We start from the raw sequence: 15,084 nt of genomic DNA, 5'->3' as shown, positions 1-15,084 counted from the left end.
TATGTCTTGATTTAAGACAAACTTTTTATGATATCATTGTCTAATAAATTGTACTGTTTGTTGTTTCTCACCTCCAGTCATTAGCTGCTGGTCTGTGCTCTTCCCAGTTACATGAGAAGTTATCAGCATTACCACTGTGGGTCACATTACAATCTATGGGACACAAAGGTGTCATCAAAAAAGTCAAACTTGCAGCTGATTTGGTGAGTGCACTCAATTTATCATTCATTGCGTTAGTAGTACCTGGTATGACATGTGGTCAGAACAGTCTATAGCACCACAATCCCCATGTTGCAATCTGTGCACATATTTATAGACAAGCAGTTACCATGACAACATACTATAAACCCGCTTTAATTTTGTGGGAGACAAAAAAAGCTATTTTTTGTGAGTGAAAGTGGCATAGTCGTGTCAAAAACAATATTTACATAAAATGTTAACATGCGCAATACCTGTGGTGCTTCCTCTGAGGTTCTCAATATCTGAAAAAGTAGTATTGTTTGCAAAATCTTGTTTTTGTGACATTATCCATCACTGTATTACAGACGCTTCATGGGGCAGTTACTTGAAACCCTCTTCCCCTCATTGAAATGATGTCTTAATTTCTGTATGAATTTCTTGTCAGCATTTCACCTTGTTAAAATTTGTGTTTTTTTCTCTCCAGAGTTTGCATATGGCACAAAAACTGAGCACACTCAGTACCATACACCTAAATGTGAGTATTCCATTCTACCCATTTGCTCATCTGAATGGTACAACCCTATTGTGTTCCATAGGTGGGTTATACCATTCTTGGGAGTACAAAAATAGGGGGGGCCAAATACAGTTAACCCATATCAAATTAATATTTAGTTGAGATTACGTTATGTTATCAACATATTATTTTATTTACACATCATTAGCACTTGTACTGTCACTAGAACCCATGTTAATTTAAACAAATCTGTCTGACTGACCATCAGCTTAAGTTGTTTTTTTTATCTTGATATCCAGATAAAAGCAAAGATGAATGGCATAAAAACAACAAGAGCTTCCACAAGTGTTGAATGGAGCTCAGTTATTATGCATATACATAAGCTTTCATTAACACCAACCAGGCAATAAAGAATGTCTGCATTTCTCCGTAAAAGATATATATGATTAAATAATTCCTAAAATATGAAATAAGTTCTAAAACGCAGAAAGGACGAACTTTCACCAACACATACTTGGTCACTGTGGCCACATTGTCACATGAATATGTCATGTTTCACCTGATAAACAGATTGAATACAGTGTCTAAAATCATCTGCTTACAGCTTATGCCTACAACTTATATCTGCTTTTTAATGTGTTTATACAATTTTGATTGTCACATGTATCGTCTCCTGTCGCTGCACGTAGTTTTATAGTGGGTGTAAAATTAGTCTACTTAAAAAAGTTCTTGGGTTGCCGTGTATACGCTTGAAAGCCCATATTGCATGCTGCGTTTATTTTTCAAATGCTGTAAACTCAGAATTCTTCCATTTGAATCCTGTATTTAAATTTTACTGTAACCCCCCTGTTTAAAGAATCCTAGTGAACTTTTGTAATTTTCTCATTTGCAAAATTATGTCTCTCCCAAAATTGTACCTAGTCTAGCATGTTGTGCTTTATTGTGCTGACTTCACATCATTTGGTGGTTTTATTTTGAGCGTCTGGTCATCTTGTCCAGATATTACCTTATAACTTTCCTTTGTGTTGCTGTACACTTCTTTTTCCCTACATAATGGTCGGATGGTCAAATCTTTTTTACCACTGATCTTGTGTATTTAATTTCAATGCATACCATATATGTGTTTCATGCTTTCCGTATTGCTCTTTGATTAGGAGAAACCACCACAGCGAGACTCTGAGATTGTTATTGAGGGCTCGTTTAAGCAGGTTCTTGGTAAAACCATCCAGCTTTTTGTAAGTGGTAGCTTACATGTGCCATCCTGTCTTTTTCCCTGCTTTATCCTATTTTTTTTCTGAATGTTAATTATGTTTGATTATATGTTTCCTGTACTCATATTGTCAATGTTTGTTACCAGTGTTTATGTTCAACATATTTTCTAACTGTTTATAATGTTTAACTTTTTCCTAGTGTTCATTATGTACATTCCCAGTGTTTATTATGTTCAAAATATTTTCTTAGTGTACATTATGTGCAACATATATTCAGTGTTTATGTTCAACACAACATACTGTCTTAGTGTTCATCTGGTGTTCATCATGTTAACATTTGATGCTAATTTTGGAGGTTTACAATATTACTTATGTCAACCACATGGATAAATTGTCCTATGTACCAGGTAAAATAGTGTTCATTTACATTCTGAAACTTTATCAGCATAACATGAGTACATTGTATGTGTATCATGTTATGTTCATAATAGAGTGAAACATAACCCAAAAACGAAATCGACTTTTGACAATACTTTAATCACAAGTACAAAAAAGGACATGCTAGACTAGTAGAATCGCACTGTACTGTTAGTTGTGAATACGGAACCATGATCTCCTAGTTTCTTGATAAGGACTCCTTGTTGATGGGTATCCCCTTGGTGTTAAGGACCCCTGTGGTATTGACCCCTTCCCCCCTGGTGTTGCATGGACTAATAAGGATCAGGTGTTTTGGGCAGTGTTGCATGTTGGGATGAAAGGCTTTCTATCACCATGTGTTTTGATTGGCCTCAATGTTTCAGAGAAGCAAAATAGGGATCCATCCAGTTTTTACCAATCAGCACGCTCCTGGTTTACTGTCCAGAGTTGTCTTCCAGGTAGGTCAGCATTGTGGACATTATTCTGCATGATATTGCCAGAAATGTCTTGGGGTTCAAATCCATTTAATTTACACCATGTGCAAAATACAGGCTCTAATGTGTTGAATCGTGGAATATTCTGTATGCAGTGGGTATGGGAAAGTTTGGCTCTTGTGTATCCTGGTGTCACCATAGTAACGTTTTGGTTATGCATTATTCTTTGGCTATAATTTTTTATTTTTGGGTCTATTAACAAAAATGGTGAGGCTGCTTTATGGGTTACATAGGGGCGTTGGTTTTTGATAATTCTGTTCATAACAAGGAGTGTTTGTTACTTTGTCTTGGCATCAAAAGCTTGAATCCTGAATGCACATTTCTTTGGATTCCTGGGGTTCAGTTGATGCTTCTACAATGTCAATGTGCGATTCCTATTTTTTGAAAACTTTAGTAGTTGAAAAAATATAGTAGTTAGGAATTTGATTTGTATTTTGTTGATTATCATCTACCAATTGTGGATGAACACTGGTTTTTACATCGTACATCTACTTTTCACTAGGGACTTCCTCCATGCTCATTCAAAAGTCATCTCCTGCTTTCTTTGATCTGTTTGGTTGTTTATCTCCAATATGTCTCCAGATGAACACTGTAGAGCACTAGGAATGTTCTAACTTCATGTCAAACTTATATTCATTGGTGATTTGGCGACTATTATGTGACATTGCAGTGGAGTTGTCAAAACGATTGCCAATTGGTTTCGAACTGATTACTAGAAATGATTTGGGATGTTACGGACAGGCATCCCACAATTCCTTCATAGTCATACGATTAAATATGTCACATAGTAGTCCCAAAAAACAATTTTTTTCCCCCGAGTGAAGCAATTGTGTGTGCACGCATGTGTGTAACATGTTTTAGACTTTTTCGTTCCTTCAATAATCACAATGAGAATGAATAAATTTTATTAGTTGTACATCTCAATAAAATTCTTCAAAGCTGCTTATAGTAGTGATTTGTAGTGGCAGTAATTTTTACTAATATTTAGTATTGGCTATCTTGTAGTCTTTTATTGCAGTTTTTTCTTCAATTTTTTCAATCAAATCAGAATGTTTTTTTCACATCCTTATTATCCTCAAATGAGTCATCATTTAATTCTTCATTGAATACAAATTGTTTTTTACTCTGCCATCATTTCATGTAGTTACAAGACGATGTGGTTTCCACGATAGTCGTTTTCCGGTATGATGAAGATAAAGGCAAACCTGGTGCTGAGAAAGCACCTTACTCTGTCGATAGTGATGTGAAGAGTGTAGACACGCCACTCAAAAATATGTACAATAGTTTCAATAGATGGGTAAGTGTTATATGTTATTATACTAGATATATTCATTGATTTTCTGAGAAACTTGTAATTATGTTTTTTTGATGAGTAATAAATACTCAAAATGTGATCATTTTAACATGACAGCTTGATGCAGGAATCCTGTGAATATTTAATATTTTTAACTATCGGTTTTATTGAATAAATTATATTTGGACGCCTTGTGAAGTGTCCAATGATATTCATCAGATTCTTTTGATGCCAATTCAAATTGTCAGTGAGATTAATTATTCACACATTTGCTAGCGATTTTTCTCATATATTGGTTTAATTATTGTCTTCACAAGTTTGCAATGTTCAAATCAGTATCTTTGGGGGTTTCATACTCTAATAAAATATAAATGTCTAATATAAATATGATTCCAGTTGAAAATAATTTCAGAATTTCTGCATCAAGAATTTTTAAGGCTGTGTTTAATTGAGTAAATTGTTCCTGTGATCGAACATGCATGTAGATGTGATCAAGCTTTACTTTTTGGTGGATGCCATCTTTGAGTTTGCCGAAAATAGCAGTGTTTAATTAATTGTGCCATGGTCCAGAAGTAACTGCTATTAATCTCAGGAAAATGTGAATTCATGTGAATAACTGTGATGCAGCTAACTAACAATCATGTTTGTCAACAAATGGGTTGAATGACAGGTCAGGGTTCACCATGTCTGCATTCTAAAGTGTGCACTATACCGTATAGGACATGAACTGATTTTGACTTGCGATACTTTTCTTGTTTTAGTTACATGAGAAGTTAAGCATTGAAGTTCCCAAAGTGAGAATAGACCTGATTGAATCGGATGTTGAAGGTGTTTGTTTGCGATTCTCTCCTCTACAGTCAGTGGCATGTAAGTATCTGTCGCTATGTTTGTATTGATGATATGATGGATTATTTATTTTCAATCACTAGATAGTATTAGTCTGATTGTAATAAACAGCAACACGTTTTGATAGAGCTGAATGTAAACTCAGCAATTTGATTTTTGTAAGAATAATACTGCATTTAGTCAGTTTCTGACTGCGGCTGCCTGTTTCAGCACTGCGGCTGCCTGTTTCAGCACTGCGGCTGCCTGTTTCAGCACTGCAGTTGCCTGTTTCAGCACTGCAGTTGCCTGTTTCAGCACTGCAGTTGCCTGTTTCAGCACTGCGGCTGCCTGTTTCAGCACTGCGGCTGCCTGTTTCAGCACTGCGGCTGCCTGTTTCAGCACTGCAGTTGCCTGTTTCAGCACTGCAGTTGCCTGTTTCAGCACTGCAGTTGCCTGTTTCAGCACTGCAGTTGCCTGTTTCAGCACTACAGTTGCCTGTTTCAGCACTGCGGCTGCCTGTTTCAGCACTGCGGCTGCCTGTTTCAGCACTGCGGCTGCCTGTTTCAGCACTGCGGCTGCCTGTTTCAGCACTGCAGCTGCCTGTTTCAGCACTGCGGCTGCCTGTTTCAGCACTGCGGCTGCCTGTTTCAGCACTGCGGCTGCCTGTTTCAGCACTGCAGTTGCCTGTTTCAGCACTGCAGTTGCCTGTTTCAGCACTGCGGTTGCCTGTTTCAGCACTGCGGCTGCCTGTTTCAGCACTGCAGTTGCCTGTTTCAGCACTGCGGCTGCCTGTTTCAGCACTACGGCTGCCTGTTTCAGCACTGCGGCTGCCTGTTTCAGCACTGCGGCTGCCTGTTTCAGCACTGCAGTTGCCTGTTTCAGCACTGCGGCTGCCTGTTTCAGCACTGCGGTTGCCTGTTTCAGCACTGCAGTTGCCTGTTTCAGCACTGCGGCTGCACTAGCACTGGCTATTCAGCATTGCGTCTGTTCATTGTGTGTTCAGTATTGTGGCTGTAATATAGCTTTTATTGTGTTCTTTCAAGTAAAAATATTGTTTTTCTATAGATCTTTGTACAAAGAGTGAGGATGTCAACCAATTTATTGAAAGTTTGGAAAAATATGTGGTGAGTATTTTATTGTTTTTGATCTAATGTGTACATTTCATAATGCTCCGTGCAGTGATCACTGTTGATGTTATTGCTTTAATATGAAGGTTATAGCTCATTATGATGTTGGCATTAAGGTATAGATGCAGGTTTGTGGGCATTCAAAGTGATATTTCTTGCTTTTTCTTACCCAGACAGTCTTGGCTAGATAGTGTTAACATTTTGGAGCTTTGTCAATGTTGGAACATATTCAAAAAAATATTTTAAAATACAAGGAGCCGTGGCACTGTCACTGTTAATGTTATATACAAATGAAACCTCAGTACAGTGCGGTGATTTGTGACTTTTCTGTTTACCAATCAACTCGCCTCATAGACTACAAAAAAAACACAAGATGTAGTCGCTTCCAGCATGCCTGCCATTCACTCAGAAAGAGTTTTTTTAATGCTCATAAAATAGCTGTAAATGCTCATAAAATAGCTGTAAAAGTTCCAAAATTTAAACCTATTATAGTTTTGTAAAAAGTAAAATATAGTGCATAATCCAGATTCCATAATTACTTTATTTTAACCATATTTCTTTTTTATTATTTATATACCAATTCGAAATGCCCGGGCATCGATCATAAAAAGTGTGGATAGCTGCTAGAATCTGCATAAACGAATACGCGTCACTTATTTCCCCCTGTTTGTTCCTGTGTGTGTCCGAACAGTCCCACGCTTGCCCGCATGTTAATTAGTAGTATGATAATGTATTATGTACAGCCTTGCTAAGTATTCATAAGAGAGTGTTTGTATCTGTTTCCCATATTTTGAAATTGTTTTTTAAGTATGTATTCACAAAGCTGCAAAATGTTATCAGTCTATAGCCAGCAAGACTGTCTGGGTAATGAAGTGCCCATGAACCTTGCATCTATACCTCAATGGTACACCAGGTGTAAGATGTAATTTCTCACTCACTGATGTACACAGTGTAAATAAAGTATCAAAAACAGGTGATCGGAAATCTGAATATGCATTGATTATGTTATCACACAATCACAACAAGAACAGCGTTTATTGGTTGTTTTTGGGCAACAGTGAGAACTGAAGTTCAAGCAGGATCATGCCAAGCAGCAAACACTGTACACTTATATTTCCATGTTGAATGGTACAAAAGCTAGTAAAACATAATTGCTGTACACATTGTGACATCATTTTTAACATTGGGTTGTCATGGTGAAAGTCGTATGAGGTGTTGGTAGTTACTGGAAATGAGCTTATTGGGTTAATACATCTCAGAAATTAAAATAGCACCATGATATCTCTTTATATATTTCCAGGTGCAATTAAACTATACATTGAAATGTAGAGATATATTCCAGAAGGAAGTTGATGCCAAAGATAGCCTGTCAGTGGTGGAAGTAAATGGTTTTGGTGGCATTGGAGCTGTGCAGTAAGTTTTGAGTTCTCATTGTCCTCTTCTTTAGTGTGTGATATTGGACATGTGTGCGTCTGTCTGTGTGTCTTGTTTTTCGAATGTTCATTTCTGACCATGTTTTACAAAATTAGGAATGGCACACAGACTGGCGGACATTAGTAAAATTACTAATGTCCCATTTTCTGAAAAATACTATTTTCAAATTTTTATTCTTTTTAAAATTAACATTTTCTGGCATAATAACCTGATATTGGTAATTTGAGCAGAATTTTAGTCCCATTCTTGAAAAAATGTTTTTATCCAAATCAAAAATGTCCTCAACATTTAATTACCCATGTTTCAGCTTATGCATAAAACATAAAATCACATAAATATGTTGGGTTGCCATGGAAATATTGATATTCTAACATGCATGCTGTGATCTCTATCTATTGCTGATGTTATCTTTTGTATTATAATCCAATTTTTATGCGTTGAATAAAAATTATGTTTTAAATTAATAAAAAAATATTTTAGTTCACCTTTGTGTAATCCCTTTTATATTCTACCAATCCAAGCTGGTGCGGGTAACATGTGCAATGGGGTCTTGGTTCAGCGAGTTATAATTTATTTCAAGGGCTGTGTGAATTTGATTTTTAAAGCACTTTGATCAAAATTGTTGTGCTATTATCTTACTTCATTGCAGATGTATACCATTAAGAATGTGAAATAAGATTTGAAAAGCTAAATGTTAAAAGCTGTCCATGTGTCAGATTTGTAGGAGCAATATTTTTTAACAATTAAAACAAAAACTATTTTGTATGCCTTTTTATTTCGTGACATTCTTGTTTTGGTTAGATTCAAACTTGACCAACTTCATCAACACTTTGTTATATAGCATAGCAAACGTTCGATTCAAAAATGATTTTTTTTAAGGCAAATTTGTAAGCACTATCATTATTTGTCAAAAAATCTGCTTGTTGTTATATCAGTGACTGTGGTAACTTGTGATACTTGCTTTATAAACTTAATCAAGAGAGGAAATGTAAATGCATGTATAATGATATGCATAGTATGGGACCCATAGTTGAAAATGCCGTCACATGACCATCACCCTTTGAATTCCATTATAGTCTACTATCCTACTCTTTCATTCAATAGATATATTCCACATCTGTGGGAAAGCAGGCTGGATAACTTACCAGATAATGGGAAATCGGAAATAGATAGCTTGAACTATGATTTAGTATCGCGTCTCCATTCCTTGGAGGAGGCCTACCTATTCAGCGTACAGAAACAAACGAATGGTACACTATGCGTAGGTGTTGGCGTATTGACTTCACACGTTGAAGTAGAAGATTTAGTAGAAATGATTCATACTATCGGCAAGGAGGTAGAAGACTCGTCTAAGGTATGCCCAGTTAACCTGTGTTACCTAATAAACAATGCAAAAGTTGATATATGCTTTCATCCTTTTTTCAAGGCGACTGTTATTTCTATGGTTTTATCACAGCAAGTGCAAGTATTCACTCAATACTTGGGTTATACACCTACAGTCATATGGATTGTTTATGCTGATTGGTTCTCTAAAACTGCAGCCAAGCTAGTCTGTTCACCTTAATAATACATGTACACAGACAAATTGCTTAGTATGTATAGGATTTTTTTCATGCATTCACTCTCAAAAGTATAGGTCGCTGAATTAATATTTTGAGATAAGTGTTACAGAAAATGGCATTATTGTTACATCATCTTTGTTGTTTGCACTGGTTTTTCTGGTGAAAGTATTCATCATTCACATCAGTTTGTTCATGTCATGTCAATTTTCCGAAACCGACATAGGCTGAAAGTTACACTGGCTGTAAATGACATGGAAAAAAAAAAATTCATAATTATTTAATTCCTAATTTGGTACATGTTTTTCTAGTTCTTAGAAACAATGGCTGAAGTCATTAGGAAAGGAATTGTGACTGCAAATGAACAGCTGAAGAAAGAAGAACAAGACAAGTTGATGGAAGAGGCAAGTGAACTTTTGTAGCCCTTTGCAGTTATTGTAGATTGATTTGTCAATTTTATGTTTATTGGTGTTCATTTTTACCTGAATGATAAGCTTGCACAGACAAAAAATCTATTGGTCCATTGCAAACTGCAAGTAAGATACTATTAGCAATCTCCATATTTTTTCTCTGTGTTGGAATTCTGTCTCTAGTTTCACATAGTTTGAAAACATTTTGACATTCATTCTAAGCTAACCTGTCTATAATCAATAATGTCACTCATGCCAATTTGCCTGCTTAGGCCTCCTGAAATGTTGGTTGGGACAGTAGTAAAAAATAAGAGTAAAAAGAAGCCCCCGTTTTCTATACTGTAAAGGGGGTAATTATTCACTGGGTTTTAATTTATCTTATTTCGCTGACTGGAGAATGCGTTAAATTAAAACCCAGTGAATATGTAAAATTTAGCATAAAACACATTATCTAAATGACGAAACCGTGAATTTAAAACCCACTGAATATGCTGAAATGGTAAATTAGTGAAATTTAAACCCAGTGAAAATTAGTCATTTTACAGTATATAGAATGACCTCTTTCTGTGATTTGGAGCATAAAAGCTGATGTCAGGTAACCAAGGAAAATGGAACAAAGTCTGAGACACTTGAGGTGGAAAACCAGGAAAACACAAATAGTGATAGAGGGCGCTCTAATAAAGAATGTTGATAGAGGGTACTCTGTGAAATGTCTGGTAATGCAGAACGCCCAGTAACACTTGTTCTTCTTCTGTCATCGATATTCAAGTTATAGTTATGTATCTCCTATTTATTGAAATAGTGAGATCCCTATAAAAAATTGTTGCAACAAACAAACAAACAAATAAATAGTTTGTTGTGTATTAGTATGAACAATGGACTTCTTTGACTCTAATGAATTGTGGGTAATATTGTGTAATTGCAGGGTGTATTACGTCAAATCCCAATGGTTGGATCGCTTGTCAACTGGTGGTCACCGTTACCAAAGGACGGCAAAATGAAGGGAAGGTCATTAAATCTAAGCTCAGGTAAGTGAATAATTTAACACGGGTACATGAACCAATACTGAAGTACTGTTTTATATGCTGATGTCTCTTGTGCATAAATCACCCTCACAAAATTTTTATGATTTTAATTTTTCCCCCAGAGTCAAATTTTTGATATGTTTGAAATTGGTTGTTCGCATGAATATAATAATTTTTGTACATTTAATCTTATGAATGCAAGAAAAATGAAAAGACATTTTGCTTTTCAGACAACTACTCAAAGCATTTTGAAACTTTCAGTGAATCTGAGTACCTAAATATTTGATACTTAATACTTAATATTGCGTCAGATTTCTGTATTTTCGTGATTACAGTGGCCAGCCAGTTTCATATTTTCATAAATTGTCAAGACAACTACCAATTTATGTCTGAAGTTAAAATCTTGATTCCCTGTGACATTCATCCTTGCGAACATTCCAAAATCATGACCTCATGAATTATTTTTCCGTCAGGTGAACTTGAGAGTACTGAAACAACATACAAGTATCATATGCAGATTCAACAAAACAGCCCTGCTACTAGTCCAACTAAAAAGACCTCTGAAGCGAACTGTGTATCCCCAGGAAACTCTCCCTTGCAAAAAAGTGCTGCAAATACGAGTTCCTCATCCAGTGACAAAGTCTGCGTCATCACAGATGATTCATCACTCTCAACATCCAATACAACCCAGAACTCTGATGTAAATATTGCCGAAGAGAGGTAAAAACGACTGTACTCTGGGTCTCCATGGTAAGGGCTCCCTGTGCCTTACCTTATTTTTAGTCTGTTTATATTAGTTATTTTTTTTTCTTATATTTATTGATACAAACAAGGTGACATGTACTGGAGATCACAATGAAATCATAAGACAAAGTACTCACATTTCTAGAAATACCCCTGGTAATAAAACAACAACACAGCCTGATATTATTATTGTTGGTGTCAGGCTTTATGAAAGATGTATGGACTTTCATGTTCTCATGTGATTTTAATGAGATCTTTCCTCACTTATCACCATGTATGGTCATGAAAGTGTAACCCTTGATATCATTTACCCTTGATTGAGGTCTATAGCATCTACTGTAAAATCTAATAGAAGCCGCAGTTTCTATTAAAATGGTACAATGCAACAGAGGGGATGCACCTTCTATTAAAGCATTTACACATATGGAAATAGTGAACTTTTAGTTCTCAATTGTTTAAAAAATAATGGGTGCAACTTTGATTATGGATTTGGCTTCTAATACAGATTTTACGATGCTATGTTACAAATAAAATATTGTACATTTCACATACATCTTATGATTGTTAGTGTTTCCTTAAAGCAAAATAGGTACTGATAAATGCTGTGATATCATCTTCAAAAACGCATTGTATCAAGTGTATTTGAATTCAAAATTCATAAATTTTCAAAAAATGTTTGTCAAGTTGCTAAAATTTCCCTGAGAAATTTGGGCACCACACAGAGGAAGGCTTAGAGGAAACACTGATTAATGTTAGTTCAAATTCATAAGACAACTATAACATTTTAACTACATAGCAGTTACTTTTCTTGACACTACATCAAAATACTGTAAAACCATTATTATTTTCACTGGCATTTAAATTTTCACTATTTCACTGGTTTTTAATTTCACGAATTTGACAAGGGAACAATGAGTTCTATTGTTATTTCAGATGTTCACATAGATTTAATTTAGTGGATTTTACTTGCCAGAAACAAGCAAAATTAAAAACTAGTGAATAATTGATGGGTTTACAGTAGTTTTTAAATCCCAACAAGTTCTGAATCAGATGTTTTTCTTGTCTTTCCTGCATCTCCTGCATCTTATTCTACTGTCTTCCTTTCTTTTCCTCTACCTTAGGCCAAGTTATCTCAATACACTTGCTACGTTCTATGGCTGGCCAAGTCTGTGAAGTCTTCAAATGCATGCTGAAGCTTCCCTCTCCTCCACTTCTCACTATGTGCATGATAACACCAACCTGAAGATATTATTTTTTTTTTTTACCAAAAAATATTTTTTGAATGTTTTTGGGGGTGGAATTCAACTTGACCTTTGATCATTTTACTTGTAGCTTGAACAATACCCGGGACCAACAAACTAAAATAGACAAAGCTGTAGAAGCAAAGGAGAATGGTGTTCCTGTACTTATTAACCAAGTTGTTGCCACTGAAGAATAAATGAGCTTGGCACCTGGATAAGAAACAAACGCAGTTGTAGTAATTTATTCTTAGAGATCAACCTCATCTCGAAGAGGCATATTATAACTTTTTTTTTCTGTTTTCCTTATGAAGGTGGCTTTTTTGCTCAGTTTTCATGTTTTATATCGCTGGAACTAAAAGTTATGTTGTAAGGGTGTAAATTTGGTGAACATGCACCTATGAAATATATGTAGAGAATTAGTTGGTTAGTTTCATTTGGTGAGCTATACCAAAAAAACAACAGAAAAGTGCAGTCATTCTTGTTCTCAATTAGTTGGATATTGCAGTTGGATTTTTTGACATTTTTACTTGCATATCACATTTGTCTAAATAGCAATATAACTGAAAAATATTAATGTATCTCAGATAATGATCACCCGTGTAAATTAGATAGTGATGTACATATACCATTTACTCATGATATGCCAATCACATAATCATGTTTTGTTTTGTTTTTCAATCTTCATAAACACTTTCACGACAATAACACTGAAATACTGACTTTCAATCTGTCATTATACTAATGTATACATAAGTTTATAAAACCAACCCATCCACACTTTCCTTCCATAAACACAAATAAGACTCATGCCAGTTTGGTTACAGTTATCCAAAGGAAACAAGCTTCCATTAGATACAACAATATTATTTTTTAGCAGTAGGGTAGTGACTGTATGTTGGGTTGTCTTGGATACCCTTTCTGTAACATGCCTCCCTCAGCAAGTATTGCTGGATACCCTTTTGTGATTGGGCCTCTCATTGGGTTGTACTGGATACCCTTACTCTAACAGACCCCCCTCAGTAGGTAGTGCTGGGTACCCATTTCTGACAGGCCCCCTCAGTGGGTAGTGCTGGATAACCGTTCTGTGACAGGCCCCCCTCAGTGGGTAGTGCTGGGTACCCATTTCTGACAGGCCCCCCTCAGTGGGTAGTGCTGGGTACCCATTTCTGACAGGCCCCCTCAGTGGGTAGTGCTGGGTATCCTTACTCTGACAGGCCCCCCTCAGTGGGTAGTGCTGGATACTTGTACTCTGACAGGCCCCCTCAGTGGGTAGTGCTGGGTACCCTTACTCTGACAGGCCCCCTCAGTGGGTAGTGCTGGATACCCTTACTCTGACAGGCCCCCTCAGTGGGTAGTGCTGGATACTTGTACTCTGACAGGCCCCCCTCAGTGGGTAGTGCTGGATACTTGTACTCTGACAGGCCCCCCTCAGTGGGTAGTGCTGGATACCCTTACTCTGACAGGCACCCTCAGTGGGTAGTGCTGGGTACCCTTACTCTGACAGGCACCCTCAGTGGGTAGTGCTGGGTACCCTTACTCTGACAGACCCCCTCAGTGGGTAGTGCTGGATACCCTTACTCTGACAGGCCCCCCTCAGTGGGTAGTGCTGGATATGCTGGTATGAATGCATACTTTAATTATTTCATTGTAAGTTGACCAGCAGCAAAATCGTCTCCATAGCCAGCTTTCTTGTCAGTGTGACATTCTTTGCACCAAATTGTAAAAGTTAGTGAAACTCTAGAGTTATCTTTGAATAATAATGCCTCACAATAGGTAACCTGACTTGTGACAATTAGTGTTTTAGTTAAGCGATTACTGCTTTGGTAGCATTGCAACAACAAATGTTGATTTCAATCATTATCTGACAGTTGTGTACATCTTCATTTTATTTCTGTACATAGTCTTTTTGTTTTTAAGTTTGGTTTGGGTTTCTTAAACTGAAGTGGCCTGCCGGTCAACCCTCAATCTGTAACAATATAATTCTGTACATATATATATATATTATGTAATTCACAATCCACGTGTGCATCAGTTGGACTGCCGATGAGATGGTTTTCAGGAAAAAGAATATTTCAATGCACCAAATAATTGTTGCCTTAAAAAGTATGTGTGAGTAATTACTGTATATTGTTTTTAATCAGAATTTCAATTCTGAATATCTACACAATTTTTCTGGAAATGGTGTCTTTTGAAAATATGCAAGTTCTTCACTGAAATCTGTATGGGAGAGTTTTCTTAAGTTAACCCATCACTTCTCCTAAGCAATAGTTAAAGATTTATTTATCAATCTTGCAATCATGTTGCGCTATTTGAGTAGAATTCAGCAGGACCAACCTATTTAAGTCATTGCAAGATGTATGAAAATGTATCAATTTTGTAGTTCTTTCTAAGCTCAAGAGATATAGGACAAATATTAAAATGAGTGACACTTGCTACCAGCTTTTAATCTATATTATTTATAATTGTATAAAATGGTTTAAATACTGGGAAGGTTTTCTATAATTCAGTTATTGGGCTGTAGTCATTATGCATATGCATGGTTAGGGTGAGAAACAAATAAAGACAACAGTTTGGGTAAAATGTGTCCATTTTCTTTTTATGTGGGTTAG

At 36.2% G+C, this 15,084-nt stretch overlaps 1 protein-coding gene across 5 annotated transcripts in view; it reads left to right on the top strand.

Annotated features, from left to right (window-relative positions):
• LOC100367343 (putative pyridoxal-dependent decarboxylase domain-containing protein 2) overlaps positions 1–15,055 on the top strand; it is a 27,321-nt gene extending 12,266 nt beyond the window's left edge. For 2 of the 5 annotated variants that reach the window (XM_085502207.1, XM_085502205.1), the window contains 12 exons: positions 78–203; positions 665–715; positions 1,849–1,929; positions 3,961–4,113; positions 4,872–4,977; positions 6,001–6,059; positions 7,363–7,475; positions 8,601–8,850; positions 9,367–9,459; positions 10,391–10,493; positions 10,964–11,210; positions 12,567–15,055. In XM_085502207.1, coding sequence (XP_085358333.1) covers positions 78–203; positions 665–715; positions 1,849–1,929; positions 3,961–4,113; positions 4,872–4,977; positions 6,001–6,059; positions 7,363–7,475; positions 8,601–8,850; positions 9,367–9,459; positions 10,391–10,493; positions 10,964–11,210; positions 12,567–12,672 — 1,488 coding nt within the window. In that variant the 3' untranslated portion in view covers positions 12,673–15,055. Of the gene's footprint in view, positions 1–77; positions 204–664; positions 716–1,848; positions 1,930–2,705; positions 2,781–3,960; positions 4,114–4,871; positions 4,978–6,000; positions 6,060–7,362; positions 7,476–8,600; positions 8,851–9,366; positions 9,460–10,390; positions 10,494–10,963; positions 11,241–12,566 lie in introns of all 5 variants that reach the window. The other 3 variants (XM_085502206.1, XM_085502209.1, XM_085502208.1) reach the window with 3 other exon arrangements.
• Positions 15,056–15,084: the final 29 nt, after the last annotated feature.

This window comes from Saccoglossus kowalevskii, chromosome 8 (genome assembly GCF_978046115.1).
Source record: "Saccoglossus kowalevskii chromosome 8, keSacKowa6.1, whole genome shotgun sequence".
Lineage (NCBI taxonomy): Eukaryota > Metazoa > Hemichordata > Enteropneusta > Harrimaniidae > Saccoglossus > Saccoglossus kowalevskii.
Note: the sequence above shows the minus strand (reverse complement) of the source record. Positions and strands in the feature narration are given on the sequence as shown.